The sequence below is a fragment of the Nerophis ophidion genome, linkage group LG04, assembly GCF_033978795.1.
Source record: "Nerophis ophidion isolate RoL-2023_Sa linkage group LG04, RoL_Noph_v1.0, whole genome shotgun sequence".
NCBI classification, from domain to species: Eukaryota; Metazoa; Chordata; class Actinopteri; order Syngnathiformes; family Syngnathidae; genus Nerophis; species Nerophis ophidion.
Genome location: NC_084614.1, coordinates 5,122,634 through 5,137,972, shown reverse-complemented (window position 1 = coordinate 5,137,972; position 15,339 = coordinate 5,122,634). Strand labels below are relative to the sequence as shown.

General features: G+C 41.2%; 1 protein-coding gene across 1 annotated transcript in view; it reads right to left on the bottom strand.

The window, feature by feature from the left end:
• The window catches only part of exosc8 (exosome component 8), a 33,719-nt gene that overhangs the window by 17,201 nt on the left and 1,179 nt on the right, over positions 1-15,339 (bottom strand). Inside the window, exons 4-7 of the mRNA XM_061896822.1 lie at positions 3,096-3,169; positions 2,978-3,023; positions 2,805-2,910; positions 2,686-2,731 (exon numbers count right to left, since the gene is read on the bottom strand). Of these exons, the coding sequence (XP_061752806.1) occupies positions 2,686-2,731; positions 2,805-2,910; positions 2,978-3,023; positions 3,096-3,169 (272 nt within the window). The remainder of the gene's footprint in view (positions 1-2,685; positions 2,732-2,804; positions 2,911-2,977; positions 3,024-3,095; positions 3,170-15,339) is intronic.

Genomic DNA, 15,339 nt, shown 5'->3' with positions numbered 1-15,339 from the left:
ACAGCTTCCCAAAAAATGCTCAGTCTTTCACAAGAAAGACTTTGTCCTTTGTCCACAACTGCGTGAGCAAATAGTCAAACAGTTTAAGAACAACGTTTCTCAAAGTATAATTCCAAGAAATTTAGGGATTTCAACATCTACGCTCCGTAATATCATCGAAAGCTTCAGAGAATCTGGAGAAATCACTCCACGTAAGCGGCATGGCCGGAAACCAACACTGAATGACGATCCCTCAGAAAGCACTGTATCAAAAACCGACATCCACCTCTAAAGGATATCACCACATGGCCTCAGGAACACTTCAGAAAACCACTGTCACTAAATACAGTTTGTCGCTACTGTTACGCCTGTTCGGCATCCTCGATTCCCTCGAGGATGCGTCGAAATTGAACACAGCAAACGTAAGATAAACAGATTCGTTTACATAACAAAAAGAGCTATATAACACAAATGCTAGAGCTAGCATAAAAGCTAGGAATAGTAATAGACAAACTAAATACTGGCTCGAAGGCACACAAAAACAGAAAAACACATCTCTAGCGTGAGAGCTGGAATAATACAAGGGCATAGCATGTAAACTAGCGTGAAATAAACTTAAGAATGATCAGAGGAAACTAGTTGCGTGTAAGCAAACCAGAAATGCAGACGTACTGTTGTGTGAAATCAAACTTGGATCCCAGACTGAACAACAAAAGATGCAGCCTCATATAATAAGGTGGGTGAGTAGTGAGGACAGGTGTGCAGGGCCGTGAGAAACAGGTGAAACTGATAAGCTAGCATGGTGACCGACTTAAACAGGAAATAATAGGATCAGATGGAGAGTGAAAATAACAATGGAACAATAAACAATAAAAAAAAGCGGAACTCAACAGCTACATCTGTAACTGCAAGTGAAAGCTTTACTATGCAAAGCGAAAGCCATTTATCAACAACATCCGGAAACGCCGCCGGCTTCTCTGGGCCCGAGGTCATCTAAGATGGACTGATGCGAAGTGGAAAAGTGTTCTGTGGTCTGACGAGCCCACATTTCAAATTGTTTTTGGAAATATTCAACATAGTGTCATCCGGACCAAAGGGGGAAGCGAACCATCCAGACTGTTATCGACGCAAAGTTCAAAATCCAGCATCTGTGATGGTATGGGGGTGCATTAGTGCCCAAAGCATGGGTAACTTACATTAATGCTGAAAGGTACATACAGATTTTGGAATAACATTTGCTGCCATCTAAGCGCCGTCTTTTTCATGGACGCCCCTGCTTATTTCAGCAAGACAATGCCAATCCACATTCAGCACGTGGTACAACAGCGTGGCTTCATAAAAAAAAGACTGCAGGTACTTTCCTGGCCCGCCTGCAGTCCAGACCTGTATCCCATGGGAAATGTGTGGCGCATTATGAAGCGTAAAATACTACAGCGGAGACCCCGGACTGTTGAAGGACTGAAGGTCTACATAAAACAAGAATGGGAAAGAATTCCACTTTCAAAGCTTCAACAATTAGTTTCCTCACTTCCCAAACGTTTATTGAGTGTTAAAAGAAAAGGTGATGTAACACAGAGGTGAACATGCCCTTTCCCAACTACTTTGGCACCTGTTGCAGCCATGAAATTCTAAGTTAATTATTATTTGCAACAAAAAAAAAAAAGTTAATGGGTTTGGACATCAAATATGTTGTCTTTGTAGCATATTCAACTGAATATGGGTTGAAAAGGATTTGCAAATCATTGTATTCCGTTTATATTTACATCTAACACAATTTCCCAACTCATATGGAAACGGGGTTTGTATATAAATATAATTCCCTTCACTCTGTGTTACATCACCTTTTCTTCGAACAACACTCAATAAACGTTTGGGAACTGAGGAAACTCATTGTTGAAGCTTTGAAAGTGGAAAGAATTCCACTTTCAAAGCTTCAACAAATAGTTTCCTCACTTCCCAAACGTTTATTGAGTGTTGTTCAAAGAAAAGGTGATGAAACACAGTGGTGAACATGCCCTTTCCCAACTACTTTGGCACGTGTTGCAGCCATGAAGTTCTAAGTTAATTATTATTTGCAACAAAAAAAAATAAAGTTAATGAGTTTGAACATCAAACATGTTGTCTTTGTAGCATATTCAACTGAATATGGGTTGAAAATGATTTGCAAATCATTGTATTCTGTTTATATTTACATCTAACACCATTTCCCAACTCATATGGAAACGGGGTTTGTATATAAATATAATTCCCTTCACTCTGTGTTACATCACCTTTTCTTTGAACAACACTCAATAAACGTTTGGGAACTGAGGAAACTCATTGTTGAAGCTTTGAAAGTGGAAAGAATTCCACTTTCAAAGCTTCAACAATGAGTTTCCTCAGTTCCCGAACGTTTATTGAGTGTTGTTCAAAGAAAAGGTGATGTAACACAGTGGTGAACATGCCCTTTCCCAACTACTTTGGCATGTTTGGCAGTCATGAAGTTCGAAGTTAATTATTATGTGCAACAAAAAAAATCAAGTTAATGAGTTTGAACATCAAATATGTTGTCTTTGTAGCATATTCAACTGAATATGGCTTGAAAAGGATTTGCAAATCATTGTATTCTGTTTATATTTACATCTAACACTATTTCCCAACTCATATGGAAACGGGGTTTGTATATAAATATAATTCCCTTCACTCCGACTCGCACAAGCGCCTCACCTTTCCTCTCTCGATGCATAAATCCTCCGTCTGCAGCATCTCCGAGCTGCGGGGGGGAGAGAAGAGGATAAACCTGGGTTTTGGCGAGTCCTCGCTAAAACGAGCAATATAGGACACACCTCTCGATGACGTCGGCCATGAACTGACTGGCGGCCTGGGCCTCCTCGCCCGGCGGACCCGGTCGGAACTGGGAGGAGCAGAGAGGCGGCAGGTCCACGTTGGGCACTGCATGGGGGCGAGACGGGAATTGGACTTGGGTGCCAAAAAAGGCGGTGGCGCCGCATCAACTCACCGATGAAGCCTTTGCCGGGCGCCTCCATGGAGGGGTTGGCCAGCTCCTGGACAACAACAACAACTCATGTCGTCACCTCGTTTTTCATCCACGTGACAAAACGTCCGCTCATATTTACCGCTTTCACCCCGCAGATGACCGTGGTGTTGCCCAGCTTGACCAGCGCCGAGCCGTCCGCGGTACTGATGGACCCTGAGGAAGCGACGTAAGAAACTAAGAACACAAATCCTACTGAAAGCCACTACTAGCGACCACGCAGTCTGATAGTTTATATATCAATGATGAAATATTAACATTGCAACACATGCCAATACGGCCGCTTTAGTTTACTAAATTGCAATTTCAAATTCCCCGCCAAGTATCCTGTTGAAAACATCGCGGTATGATCAGGCGTGCGTGTGACGTCACGGATTGCAGCTTTAATCGCATAATTACACAGTATTCTGGACATCTGTGTTGCTGAATCATTTGCAATTTGTTCAATTAATAATGGAGACGTCAAAGAAGAAAGATGTAAGTGGGAAGCGGTGTATTGCGGCCGCCTTTAGCAACACAAACACACCCGGTGTTTCCTTGTATACATTCCCGAAGGTGAAGCTTTACTATGGAACAGAGCAGTCAAGCGAACTTGGTTCCCCGGTGAGAAAATGGTGGTAATAAGTCGGCTCTTACCGTAGACATGAGTGGATAGCTTGCGTCGTTCCTACTGAAAGCCACTACTACCCACCACGCAGTCTGATAGTTTATATATCGATGATGAAATATTAACATTGCAACACATGCCGATACGGCCGCTTTAGTTTACTAAATTGCAATTTAAAATTTCCCGCCAAGTATCCTGTTGAAAACATCGTGGTATGATCACGCGTGCGTGTGACGTCACGGATTGCAGCTTTAATCGCATAATTACACAGTATTCTGGACATCTGTGTTGCTGAATCATTTGCAATTTGTTCAATTAATAATGGAGACGTCAAAGAAGAAAGCTGTAAGTGGGAAGCGGTGTATTGCGGCCGCCTTTAGCAACACAAACACACCCGGTGTTTCCTTGTATAAATTCCCGAAGGTGAAGCTTTACTATGGAACAGAGCGGTCAAGCGAACTTGGTTCCCCGGTGAGAAAATTGTGGTAATAAGTCGGCTCTTACCGTAGAGATGAGTGGATAGCTTGCGTCGTTCCTACTGAAAGCCACTACTAGCGACCACGCAGTCTGATAGTTTATATATCAATGATGAAATATTAACATTGCAACACATGCCAATACGGCCGCTTTAGTTTACTAAATTGCAATTTTAAATTTCCCGCCAAGTATCCTGTTGAAAACATCGCGGTATGATGACGCGTGCGTGTGACGTCACGGATTGCAGCTTTAATCGCATAATTACACAGTATTCTGGACATCTGTGTTGCTGAATCATTTGCAATTTGTTCAATTAATAATGGAGACGTCAAAGAAGAAAGCTGTAAGTGGGAAGCGGTGTATTGCAGCCGCCTTTAGCAACACAAACACACCCGGTGTTTCCTTGTATACATTCCCGAAGGTGAAGCTTTACTATGGAACAGAGCAGTCAAGCGAACTTGGTTCCCCGGTGAGAAAATGGTGGTAATAAGTCGGCTCTTACCGTAGAGATGAGTGGATAGCTTGCGTCGTTCCTACTGAAAGCCACTACTACGCACCACGCAGTCTGATAGTTTATATATCAATGATGAAATATTAACATTGCAACACATGCCGATACGGCCGCTTTAGTTTACTAAATTGCAATTTTAAAATTTCCCGCCAAGTATCCTGTTGAAAACATCGCGGTATGATCACGCGTGCGTGTGACGTCACGGATTGCAGCTTTAATCGCATAATTACACAGTATTCTGGACATCTGTGTTGCTGAATCATTTGCAGTTTGTTCAATTAATAATGGAGACGTCAAAGAAGAAAGATGTAAGTGGGAAGCGGTGTATTGCGGCCGCCTTTAGCAACACAAACACACCCGGTGTTTCCTTGTATACATTCCCGAAGGTGAAGCTTTACTATGGAACAGAGCAGTCAAGCGAACTTGGTTCCCCGGTGAGAAAATTGTGGTAATAAGTCGGCTCTTACCGTAGAGATGAGTGGATAGCTTGCGTCGTTCCTACTGAAAGCCACTACTAGCGACCACGCAGTCTGATAGTTTATATATCAATGATGAAATATTAACATTGCAACACATGCCAATACGGCCGCTTTAGTTTACTAAATTGCAATTTTAAAATTGTGCGCGAAGTATCCTGTTGAAAATGACGCGTGACGTCACGGATTGTAGCGGACATTTTGTTCCAGCCCGATCCCAGTTATAAGTAGTCTGCTTTAATCGCATAATTACACAGTATTCTGGACATTTGTGTTGCAGAATCTTTTTGCAATTTGTTCAATTAGTAATGGAGACGTCAAAGAAGAAAGACGTAGGTGGGAAGCGGTGTATTGCGGCCGCTTTTAGCAACACAAACAAAGCCGGTGTTTCCTTGTTTACGTTCCTGAAAGATCAATCAATGTTTACTTATATAGCCCTAAATCACTAGTGTCTCAAAGGGCTGCACAAACCACTACGACATCCTCGGTAGGCCCACATAAGGGCAAGGAAAACTCCCACCCAGTGGGACGTCGGTGACAATGATGACTATGGGGACGGCGTGGCGCAGTGGGAGAGTGGCCGTGCGCAACCCGAGGGTCCCTGGTTCAAATCCCACCTAGTACCAACCTTGTCACGTCCGTTGTGTCCTGAGCAAGACACTTCACCCTTGCTCCTGATGGGTGCTGGTTGGCGCCTTGCATGGCAGCTCCCTCCATCAGTGTGTGAATGTGTGTGTGAATGGGTAAATGTGAAAGTAGTGTCAAAGCGCTTTGAGTACCTTGAAGGTAGAAAAGCGCTATACAAGTACAACCCATTTATCATTTAGGTGGGAAGCGGTGTATTGCGGCCGCCTTTAGCAATTTCTTTTTTGCAATTTGTTCAATTAATAATGGAGACGTCAAAGAAGAAAGACGTAGGTGGGAAGCGGTGTATTGCGGCCGCTTTTAGCAACACAAACACAGCCGGTGTTTCCCTGTTTACGTTCCTGAAAGATGACTGTGAAGTAAAGCTTCGGAAGTAGCGGTATAGCTCGGTTGGTAGAGTGGCCGTGCCAGCAACTTGAGGGTTGCAGGTTCGATTCCCGCTTCAGCCACCCTAGTCACTGCCGTTGTGTCCTTGGGCATGACACTTTACCCACCTGCTCCCAGTGCCACCCACACTGGTTTAAATGTAACTTAGATATTGGGTTTCACTATGTAAAGCGCTTTGAGTCACTTGAGAAAAGCGCTATATAAATATAATTCACTTCACTTCACGACTATGGAACAGAGTGCTCAAGCGAGCACGGTTCCCTACCACATGTCAACCGGCGGGTTTCGGTGAGAAAATGGTGGTAATAAGTCGGCTCTTACCGTAGACATGAGCAGAGTTTGCGTCGTTAAACGATAAATAAATGGGGTGCACTAGTACAGCGCTTTTCTACCTTCAAGGTACTCAAAGCGCTTTGACACTACTTCCACATTCACACACTGATGGAGGGAGCTGCCATGCAAGGCGCTAACCAGCACCCATCAGGAGCAAGGGTGAAATGTCTTGCTCAGGACACAACGAGCTTGGTACTAGGTGGGGATTGAACCAGGGACCCTCGGGTTGCGCACGGCCACTCTACCACTGCGCCACGCACGTCGTTCCTCCCGCAGCTGTCAAAGACGCAGCTGTGGACTCTCTTGCCTCCTCCGACCGGCCGCCCCTGACCGTCGGATGCTTCCACTGTGGAGGGAGGGGGGGGGGGGGGGGGGGGGGGGGGAGCTCAGCCTCGTCGAGAAACGTGGCTTCCCTCAGAGACACTGGCGGTCGCCACACCCCTCCGACTTTCAGGTACGACCATATAATCTCACTAAAACACTAGTAACACAATAAGCAGTTAAGGGGTTTTCCAGAATTATCCTAGTAAATGTGTCTAATAACATCCGAATCGCTTCCACTGCCCTGTCTTTATTTTCTTCTTCTAGTCCTTCACTCTCACTTTCCTCATCTACGAATCTTTCATCCTCGCTCAAATTAATGGTGAAATTGATGCTTTCTCGGTCCGAATCGCTCTAGCTGCTGGTGGCCATGATTGTAAACAATGTTCAGATGTGAGGAGCTCCACAACCCGTGACGTCACGCGCACATCGTCTGCTACTTCCGGTACAGGCAAGGCTTTTTTATTAATGGGGAAATTGTCGCTTTCTCGGTCCGAATCGCTCTAGCTGCTGGTGGCCATGATTGTAAACCATTTTCAGATGTGAGGAGCTCCACAACCCGTGACGTCACGCGCACATCGTCTGCTACTTCCGGTACAGGCAAGGTTTTTTTATTAGTGGGGAAATTGTCGCTTTTTCGGTCCGAATCGCTCTAGCTGCTGGTGGCCATGATTGTAAACAATTTTCAGATGTGAGGAGCTCCACAACCCGTGACGTCACGCGCACATCGTCTGCTACTTCCGGTACAGGCAAGGCTTTTTTATTAATGGGGAAATTGTCGCTTTCTCGGTCCGAATCGCTCTAGCTGCTGGTGGCCATGATTGTAAACAATGTTCAGATGCGAGGAGCTCCACAACCCGTGACGTCACGCGCACATCGTCTGCTACTTCCGGTACAGGCAAGGCTTTTTTATTAATGGGGAAATTGTCGCTTTCTCGGTCCGAATCGCTCTAGCTGCTGGTGGCCATGATTGTAAACAATGTTCAGATGCGAGGAGCTCCACAACCCGTGACGTCACGCGCACATCGTCTGCTACTTCCGGTACAGGCAAGGCTTTTTTATTAGCGACCAAAAGTCGCAAATTTTATCATCGATGTTCTCTACTAAATCCTTTCAGCAAAAATATGGCAATATCACGAAATGATCAAGTATGACACATAGAATGGAGCTGCTATCCCCATTTAAATAAGAACATCTCATTTCAGGAAGCTTTTAACAGTATAATTGTAACCAGGAATAAGTTTTATATTCCCAGTTTAGATCTGGTCCTTTATAGCAGGGGTCGGGAACCTTTTGGGCTGAGAGAGCCATGAAAGCAAAATATTATAAAATGTATTTCCGAGAGAGCCATATAATAATTTTTAACACTGAATACAAATAAATGTGTGCATTTTTAAGCAAGACCGACATTTTAAGAATATAGTAAGCATCTTCTTTTTAATAACATTGTTATTCTGAAGCTAATGAATAAAATAGTTCTTCCTGAACAGGAACGGTAGAAAAACGGATGGATGGATTAAACTGCATGAGAATGTTTTATGTTTTGAACGTTATTTTCAACACTGTGATTACCAGCGGAATTATTCATTACTCATTGCTGTGTTTTTCAACCACTGTGCCGCGGCACAGTCTAGTGTGTCGTGGGAGAAATTATGTAATTTCACCTAGTTGGGTTGATAATGTTTTTTGCAAACCTGTAACTATAATAGAGCTCGGCAGAGTAAGTGTGTAATACTCTTCCATATCAGTAGGTGGCAGCAGGTAGCTAATTGCTTTTGTAGATGGTATGTCGTGATCACAATATGCGGGAGGCAGCGTGTAGGTAAAAAGGTATCCAACGCTTAAACTAAAAATAAACAAAAGGCGAGTGCCGCTAAGAAAAGGCATTGGAGCAAAACAAAACAAACTGAACTGGCTGCAAAGTAAACAAAAACAGAATGCTGGACGACAGCAAAGACTTGAGGTGTGCGGAGCAGATGGCGTCCACAAAGTACATCCGTACACGGCATGACAACAACGTCCGCACAACTTAAATAGTCTCGATTGTAAAAAAAAAAAACAAAGCACGTGCGATGAATAGCATTCAAGGAGGACATGAAACTGCTACAGGAAAATACCAACAAAAGACGAAAAGCCACCAAAATAGGAGAGCAAGTCACACAGGAAAACACCGAAAAAAACTCCAAATGAGTCACGGCTTGACAGTACACCTACATAGAGACAAGAGCTATTGCGAGAACAATGTTTTTTTGGTCAATATCAGCTACTGAGTTTAATTTTTTTTCATGTTTTCTGCTGGTGGTGCGCCTCGGAATTTTTTCAATGAAAAAAAGGTTGAAAAACACTGACTTATCGTGTTAAGCAATGCCAGCTCGGATTTATCCGAGAGCCAGATGCAGTCATCAAAAGAGCCACATCTGGCTCTAGAGCCATAGGTTCCCTACCCATGGCCGGCTCTACGCAGGGGCAAGAGGGGGCAGAGCCCCCTTAAATAAATGCCCTGCCCCCTCAAATCAAAATTTGAGAAAGTAAATTTGAATAAACTCACAAAATTACTACATTACGAGTTGACAAAATTATCAAAATCCGCCGAAAAAGGGACACACACGATATAGTAGTGTCGGCTTCCCTCTCATCCCTCCCTCCGCTGTGCGTGTATTCACCATTCCACAGGCTGCGCGGCAGACACACACCCGCACACAGCCCTCAGGAAACATCCAATCACTGTTGCATTATGAAAGTAAAGGAAAAGGAAAAGTTGTCTACATTTATCATATACTTGTTAGGATGGGTGTATTTGTGTGGTCTTATCTGTCATAAACACGTTTATCGTCGCGGACTTTCGGTGCTACGGAGTTCCTTTTTTTTTTTTTTTTTTTTTTTTTTACAACTTGACGAGTGGTTTGGAAGGCAGAGAGCCTCCACTGTCCCTGTAACAAGCTACAAGTCGTTTATGATGCTGTTAATGAGGGTAAAAATGAAACATAAAGGTATATATCCTGCTTAACAGTCCTCCTCTGCTGTCCTCTGTTCAGAGCGGAGTCCCTAGCAACGGCCCGTTTTACTTAGCAACGGTCTGGCAATCGACTGCTGGAATTCTTTTTCTGTAGTTTTTCTTGTAATTCTACATAGTCAACCTTTAATGTTTCAATCTACATTTTGATCACCACTCCAAGATGGCGGCCCCGCGTCTCGTCAGTAGCGCTCCATGCTAATATGTCTATGGATGTTGTGCAGAGGTGGGTAGTAACGCGCTACATTTACTTGAGTAACTTTTGGGATAAATTGTACTTCTAAGAGTAGTTTTTATGCAACATACTTTTACTTTTACTTGAGTATATTTATAGAGAAGAAACGCTACTTTTACTCCGTTCCATTTATCTACATTCAGCTCGCTACTAGCTACTTTTTTTTATCGATCTTTTAATGTTTTTTTTGGTTCATGACAGAGCTTCAAAGCAGAATCTACGCATGCCTGCGTTTCACCAATCACGTTGGACCAATCAAACAGAGCCAGGCGGTCACATGACCCGACTTAAACTACTTAAAAAACTTATTGGGGTGTTACCATTTAGTGGTCAATTGTACGGATTATGTACTGTACTGTGCAATCTACTAATAAAAGTTTCAATCAATCAATCAAAAATGTAAAGGAAAAAAGACACTTTTTTTTTCAACCGTACTTCCCGTCAAAAGCCTGAAGGCTGATCGCACAGTTCCTGTCTTCACAATAAAAGCGCCGCTCCATCGCGCCTGCGCTAACAAAATAAGAGTCTCCGAAAGCCGGCGCAAACAAGCTAGCAAGCCACGGAGTTTGCCGCCAATGTATTTCTTGTGAAGTGTATAAAAAGGAATATTGAAGCTGGACAAATAAGATGCCAAAAACCAACGACTTTCATGTGTTTTTTTTTCTCCTCCATTTGAAAACATGAACGTCTGATTCCAATCAATGCGAGTCATCAGAATCAGGTAATACACCAACTTATATTCTTGTCTTCATGAAAGATAGGAATCTATGTGTTAAACATGCATGTATATTCATTAAAACACCTTTAATATGTCAACAAAAACGGCAAAATAAATAAATATAAATTATATACTGTATATATAATATATGTATGTATATATATATATATATATATATATATATATTTAGTTTAGTTTATTAAGGATCCCCATTAGTCTACACCGCAGTGGAGACTATTCTTCCTGGGGTCCAGGCAAAAAACATCACACAACCACAGAACAAACGATTAAAATGCAGTACAACATGATCCAATAATAAATTGTCATAATACAAAAATAGCAACAACAAAGAACCAAAAAATACTAATAAATGTTGTTACATAATAATTTTCATACCAAAGATAAAAATAGCAATACAAAAATAGATATACTGTATAAATTTTTTGCAAAAATAAAACAAAGAACCAATGGCCTAAAATATACACATTAGTGTACCAAAGACAAAATATAAGTGACGAAAAAGTGTCATCCATCCATTTTCTGCTGCTTATCCCATAATCAATAAAATACTCAATAGTCAATAAAAACAGTCATGACATTAGGTACATCCATCCATCCATCCATTTTCTACGCTTATTCCCTTTCGGGGTCGCGGGGGGCGCTGGCGCCTATCTCAGCTACAATTGGCACAATCTAGAATAATCTCTTTACACAATACTTCTCCTTTTAGTCCATTCTTAAATCCCAATATGCTGGTGATTGATAGCAGATATTGTGGAAGTCTGTTCCAGTAAGTGATTGCCCGAAACTTTACAGTCTTTTTCAAAACATATATGATATGTGCAGAGGTGGGTAGAGTAGCCAGAAATTGTACTCAAGTAAGAGTACAGTTACTTTAGAGATGTATTACTCAAGTAAAAGCAAGGAGTAGTCACCCAACTATTTACTTGAGTAAAAGTAAAAAATATGTTGTGAAAAAACTACTCAAGTACTGATGAGTAACCTTATTACGGCAACAAATAATGCACAAAAACATCAAAATAGCAATGAGCAAATTCAGAGCCAGGAATATCTCTTAAGCAACTAAAACAATAATATATATTAAATAATAGTACATTAAAATAAAATTCAAAAAATGGCACATTGAGCCACAATAACTTAACAGCACCATAGCCTCAGTAGGCATTCATTGATTTGATTGATTGATTGATTGATTGATTGATTAAAACTTGTATTAGTAGATTGCACAGTACAGTACATATTCCGTACAATTGACCACTAAATGGTAACACCCCAATAACATTTTCAACGTTTATCAATTACTTAATAAATGACCAAGTTGAGGTGATCTACCTCATATATACATATACACACACACATATCATTTATACACACACATATCATATATATATATATATATATATATATATATATATACATATATATATATATATATACATATATATATATATATACACACATACATTTATATATACAGTATATAATTTATATTTATTTATTAACACATAGATTCCTATCTTTCATGAAGACAAGAATATAAGTTGGTGTATTACCTGATTCTGATGACTTGCATTGATTGGAATCAGACGTCCACGTTTTCAAATGGAGGAGAAAAAAAGGTCCTCTTTTCTGTCTAATACCACATGAAAGTCGTTGGTTTTTGGCATCTTCTTTGTCCAGCTTCAATATTCCTTTTTATACACTTTACAAGAAACACATTGGCGGCAAACTCCGTAGCTTGCTAGCTTGTTCGCGCTGGCTTTCGGAGACTCTTATTTTGTTAGCGCAGGCACGATGGAGCGCCACTTTTATTGTGAAGACAGGAACTGTGCGATCAGCCTTTAGGCTTTTGACGGGAAGTACGGTTGAAATAAAAAGTGTCTTTTTTCCTTTACACTTTTGATTGATTGATTGAAACTTTTATTAGTATATTGCACAGTACAGTACATATTCCGTACAATTGACCACTAAATGCTAACACCCCAATAAGTTTGTCAATATGTTTAAATCGGGTTTTATGTATCACGGTCATGTGACCGCCTGGCTCTGTTTGATTGGTCCAACGTGATTGGTGAAACACAGGCATGCGTAGATTCTACTTTGAAGCTCTGTCATGAACCAAAACAAACATTAACAGATCGATAAAAAAAAGTAGCTAGTAGCGAGCTGAATGTAGATAAATGGAGCGGAGTAAAAGTAGCGTTTCTTCTCTATAAATATACTCAAGTAAAAGTAAAAGTATGTTGCATAAAAACTACTCGTAGAAGTACAATTTATATCAAAAGTTACTCAAGTAAATGTAACAGAGTAAATGTAGCGCATTACTACCCACCTACCCAAATGATTTATGTGTGTGTATGTATATATGAGGTAGATCACCTCGACTTGGTCCCTTACTAAGTAATTGATAAACGTTGAAAAACTTATTTGGGTGTTAGCATTTAGTGGTCAATTGTACGGAATATGTACTGTACTGTGCAATCTACTAATAAAAGTATTAATCAATCAATCAAAAGTGTAAAGGAAAAAAGACACTTTTTATTTCAACCGTACTTCCCGTCAAAAGCCTAAAGGCTGATCGCACAGTTCCTGTCTTCACAATAAAAGCGCCGCTCCATCGCGCCTGCGCTAACAAAATAAGAGTCTCCGAAAGCCAGCGCAAACAAGCTAGCAAGCTACGGAGTTTGCCGCCAATGTATTTCTTGTAAAGTGTATAAAAACCAATATTGAAGCTGGACAAATAAGATGCCAAAAACCCACGACTTTCATGTGGTGTTAGACAGAAAAGAGGAACTTTTTTTTCTCCATTTGAAAACGTGAACGTCTGATTCCAATCAATGCAAGTCATCAGAATCAGGTAATACACCAACTTATATTATCGTCTTCATGAAAGATAGGACTCTATGTGTTATGCATACTCGCCTATGCGCTGTATTTTGACCCCCTGACCATGCTTCAAAACTCACCAAACTTGACACACACGTCGGTCGGGGATGCCTTCCCAACATATTAGGCTCCCAAACCAGAAAAATCAAAATTGCGCGCTAGCGCCCCCTAGGAAGGAACGAAAAAGAGACTGCTCCTAGGAAGAAAACACAGACAAAACTGCTTGTAACTTCCGTTAGGAATGTCGTAGAGACATGAAACGAAATCCTCTATGTAGAACTGACTTAGACCTCGATTCCCCATTAGAAATGTCTATACCCAAAATCAACAGAAATTTTGCAAAAACTCATTCAAAGCTAAATTTTCGCAAAAAATGCTATTTTTGCCTCTTTGAGCTGTAATTTGACCCCCTTAAAATGCTTCAAAACTCACCAAACTTGGCACACACATCAGGACTGGCAGAAATTGCAATCTAATGAAAAAAAAAATTATAAAACTCAAAATTGCGCTCTAGCGCAATTTTTTAATAAAACACAGAAAAAACACAAACAAAATTGCTTGTAACTTCCGGTAGGAATGCCGGAAAGACATGAAACAAAAACTTCTATGTAGGTCTCACTTAGACCTACATTTTAATAATTGACAGCCTGCAGAAAAAATCAACAGGAAGTTGGCAATTACCCCTTCAAAATAAAAGTTTTGTGAAAACCCGTCACCTTTTTTCAAAAGTTATCTCCTCTGAGCGCGTTTGTCGTTTCGGCTTCAAACTCGCACAGGAGAGAGTTTGAACCCTTCTGATTAAAAGTATGGATCAAAGTTTTGATAAGTTTTCAGGTTTTGATTTTACGCGCCTTCAAAGATCCCCTGCGCAAAGTTTCCTAAAAAATGTCATTTTTGCCCATTTGAGCTGTAATTTGACCCCCTTAAAATCCTTCAAAACTCACCAAACTTGGCACACACATCAGGACTGGCAACAATTGCGAGCTAATAAAAAAACCAAACCCCAAAACTCAAAATTGTGCTCTAGCGCCCCCTAGGAATACAACACAGACAAACTGCTCCTAGGAAGAAAACACAGACAAAACTGCTTGTAACTTCCGGTAGGAATGTCAGAGAGACATGAAACAAAAACCACTATGTAGGTCTCACTTAGACCTACATTTGAATAATTAACATACTTTGGCAAAAATCAACAGGAAGCTTGATATTTTCACTTCAATACAACAACTGCATTACTTTCACAATGCATTAAATAGTGGCAGCAAGGCGTCTTCAGCCGTGGGGCTCGGGGGCAGCAGCCCAAGGCGCGCTCGCACCTTTGCACACTAATTTGACCCCCTTAACATGCTTCAAAACTCACCAAATTTGACACACACATCGGTATGGAGCGGCAGACCAACTTATTACGCAACCAAACCCCAAAAATGAAAATTGCGCGCTAGCGCCCCCTAGGAAGAGACAAAAAACAGACTGCTTGTAACTTCCGTTAGGAATGTCGTAGAGACATGAAACAAAAACCTCTATGTAGGTCTGACTTAGACCTACATTTCCAATAAAAAACGTCTATACCAAAAATCAACAGAAATTTTGCAAAAACTCATTCAAAGCAACATTTACGCAAAAAATGCTATTTTTGCCTCTTTGAGCTGTAATTTGACCCCCTTAAAATGCTTCAAAACTCACCAAACTTGGCACA